The sequence below is a fragment of the Gracilinanus agilis genome, unplaced genomic scaffold (genome assembly GCF_016433145.1).
Source record: "Gracilinanus agilis isolate LMUSP501 unplaced genomic scaffold, AgileGrace unplaced_scaffold44267, whole genome shotgun sequence".
NCBI lineage: Eukaryota > Metazoa > Chordata > Mammalia > Didelphimorphia > Didelphidae > Gracilinanus > Gracilinanus agilis.
In genome coordinates this window covers 1-3262 of record NW_025378319.1, presented here as the reverse complement: position 1 = coordinate 3262, position 3262 = coordinate 1, and the positions used below count along the sequence as shown (strand labels likewise).

The 3262-nt window shown below is 68.0% G+C and overlaps 1 protein-coding gene across 1 annotated transcript; it reads right to left on the bottom strand.

Annotated features, from left to right (window-relative positions):
• Positions 1-104: 104 nt before the first annotated feature.
• LOC123255341 (acyl-CoA (8-3)-desaturase-like) lies at positions 105-3193 on the bottom strand (the record flags this gene model as incomplete). Its single annotated transcript, XM_044684159.1, has 4 exons — positions 105-206; positions 524-600; positions 1688-1748; positions 3065-3193. Coding segments are annotated over 4 exons (369 nt in total), but the record flags the coding sequence as incomplete, so codon positions are not given.
• Positions 3194-3262: the final 69 nt, after the last annotated feature.

Sequence of the window (3262 nt, the reverse complement as noted above, 5' to 3'; positions counted from 1 at the left end):
GCCCCTGCCTCCTGCCCCCTGCCCCCTGCCTCCAGCCTCCTGCCCCTGCCTCCAGCCTCCTGCCCCCTGTCCTCTACCCCTGCCCCTGCCCCTGCCTCCAGGGGCTACCTGACAATGAAGAAGAGGCCCAGGAAGCCTTTGAGGCCCAGCAGGGGAATGTAAGTTAGGGAAATCCGCAGGTAGAAGGTGACCATCCAGGCTAAGTCCTAAGAAAGAAGGGAGGCCTTTGGAGGTGAGGCCCCGGGGCGGCCTGGGCCCCTGCGGTGCCCCCCTCATCCCAGCCAGCCTCAGCCCTGGATGCGCCTGGAGGGCGTCTCCTTAGCCGCCACCTAGCAAGGGCTCGGCCTGAGGGCCGCCCGCATGGCCTGCCTCCTACCCGCAGGGGGCCATGTGTGGGTGCTGAGGGAAAGCCTCCGCCAGCCTCCGAGCCCGGCTCCCGGGCCTGGGCCTCCTCCGGCCTCCCTCAGGCCCCTTCCCTTGAGCCTCCCCAGCCCAGGCCCGGGGGCTGGCCAGGGACACTCACCACCCACTTCTTGCGCTGCACCACGAAGTAGAAGATGTACCACTGGAAGTAGACGGGCAGCAAGGCTGGGGGCCCGACTGCAAAGACACCCGCGTGAGCGGCCCCCCGCCGGCCTCCCTGCCTCCGCTCGCCTCTGTCCATGGGGAGACCCGGGGACCAGAGCAGACAAGGAGCCCAGGCCCGTAGCGGGGCCCCCGAGACAGTCTCACCATCCGGGCCTTTCGTTTAACAGGGAAACTGAGGCTCAGATGGCAGGAGGGGCCCCCTGGGGTCTCGGGGCTAGCGAGGGGCAGAACCCCCAAAGGTGTCACAGGCCCTGCCAGGCGCCTCATCCTCACTTCAGGGGAGGCTGGGAAGAGGCCCAAGACAGGATTTGTGTCTTCCTCCAGTGAAGGGAGCAGGTCTGGCTCCTCAAGGGAGGAAGCGGGGCCCAACCCGGGGTGCTGGATGGCACGCCATGGCCAGGCCGGGTGGCACCCACACTCCCTCCACAACCCCCTGTCCTGCCACCCCAGGGAGGGACGACTGAGGTGCGGGGGGCTTCCTCAGGGGCCCAGGATCCATCCAGGGCCTGATCCCCGATGGGGCCTCTAGCAGGGAAGAGGCCTGGGGAGGGGCGGCCCCTCCTTACCTTCTCCCTTTGCACCCCGGGGGGCTGCCCAGCCTGGCTACGTCTCAGCCGTGTACCCCAGGGCAGAGGGGGAGGAGGGGGGAGCAGCCGCAGCGTCGGGGAGCTGAGCCGGGACCTGGTCTCCTTCCTCTCCCCAAAGCTCTCCCAGCCAGGACCCGCCAGGACGTCCCCCCCATTCTTCGTCCCCCCTTCTCCGGGCCCAGGTCCCTCCCTAAGCCCTGCAGACCCCCAAACCAGGCCCAGGGCTTCAGCACACTGGCCCAGAGGCTTCGCAGGAGCATTTGCCCTTTTAAGGGGGGCTCCCTAAGGGGAACAGGAGCTTCTGTCTGAATGGGGGGACCTCGGGGGGTGCCGCTCTCTGCCCCCAGCCAACCCGACAGTCCGGAGACCCTCGGGGGCTGATCTTGGCCAGCCTTTGTTTCTCCAGGCCGCTGGCCCAGGCAGCCGCCTTCCTTGGAAACGGGGCCCGGCTGGGTCCCCCCAAAGCTCCTCCGGGGCCGGCCCGGCCCCTGCCTGCCCCGCAGGACACTCACTCAGGAAGAAGTACTTGTGCTGGTGGTTGTAGGGCATGTACTTCTTCTTCTGCCTCCCGAGCTGGAAAGAGGAGAGGGGCGGCCTCAAGGGAGATGCCCGGGACGGCCCCAGGCCGCTGGCCGGCCAAGCTCCACCTTCCCAGACCCTGCCTGGCCCTGCTGAGCCGCCTCCGAGCCAGGAGGGGAGGCCCGGGTGGGAGGCCCGGAGGGGAGGCCCGGCACCCACCGTCGCCGTGGGTCAGTCCCATATAAGGAAACCCCCCCCCGACGGAGGGGGCGAGGACCCTGGGAGCCCTCAGAGGCAGCAGGGAGCCCCTCGGCCTTGCACCCCCCGAGCCCGCAGCCCCAGGAGTGGGACCCCTGGCGGGGGAGACGCTCCTGCGGTATGGACAAGAGGGGCAAATCCTGGGCGTCCCCCAGTCAGGCGCTTCCCAGCCGAGACAGACCCGTGTGGGAGGGTCAGAGGAGGGTCAGAGGCTCGGGCAGGAGCGTCCAGCCCGGAAGGCAGAAGGCCAGGTCCCTCGTCCGGGTCCGGACCGCCGGGAGCTCCTTCCCCAGCGTGGTGGGGGCGGGAGAAGGGGGGCCAAGTCCCACCTCCGAACCTTTGCTCCTGTCACAGCCCCCCTCATGCCAAGGTCACGGCCGGCAGCCCTGTGGGTGCAGGGGCCCCCCGGCCTCCCCTCCTCCGTCCCTCCCCAATCAAGCCCTTCACAAAGAGACACGCTGAGAATGAACCCCCTTCCCCCCTCCCCCCCCCCCCGGGGAGAGGCGGCGCCAGGGTTCAAATCCTGCCTCAGACTCTTACTTACTACCTGGCAGGTGCTTCCTAAATGTTCATTGACTGAATGATGGATTGTGTGACTTTGGGGGGAGGCACTGCGTCGTGCCTTAAGGGGATCGGGTGAGAGGGAGCCCCTACAGGACCGAGACACGTCTGAGGGGGCCGGGGCCAAGGGATGGGCTTTATGGGTGCTGCCAGGAATCCAGCCCCCACCCCCTCCGCTCGCAGAACTCTTCCGACACCTCCTTCAGGAAGCCTTCTCTGATTTCCCATCCCCGGCCCACAGGCTTTCGTGTCTCTTCTCCAGTGTTGGCCAGCCCTTCCCGGGCTCGGAGACTCGGATAAGCTCGTCCTCTCGATGCCACACTAGCTGGCCGTTACGGGGCTTTGGGGGATCCTGCTGTTGGGACCCCGTCTTCCAGGTGAGGAAACTGAGGCAAGCAGGGTCACACGGCTGTCTGAGGTCACGTTTGAACCCGGCCACGACCAAGCCCCAACCACCGGCGCCGGGTATGTGTGTGGGGAGAAGGGCTGGCCTGGGGGGCCCTGATCGGGGGTCCGAGGCACGGGGCCCTCTGGGAGCCCCCCAGCCTCACCTCCACGGACAGAACCTTCCCCAGGGCAAAGAAGAAGGGGTGCATGTTGATGTCGGGGTCCTTGCGGAAGCAGTTGGGCTTGGCGTGATGCTGGAAGTGCAGGTGGTTCCACCAGCTGGCCGGAGCCCCCTGCGAGACGGAGGCCGGGCCTGAGGCGTGAGGAGGGGCCGCCCCCTCCCCCTGCTCCCCCCGCACCCC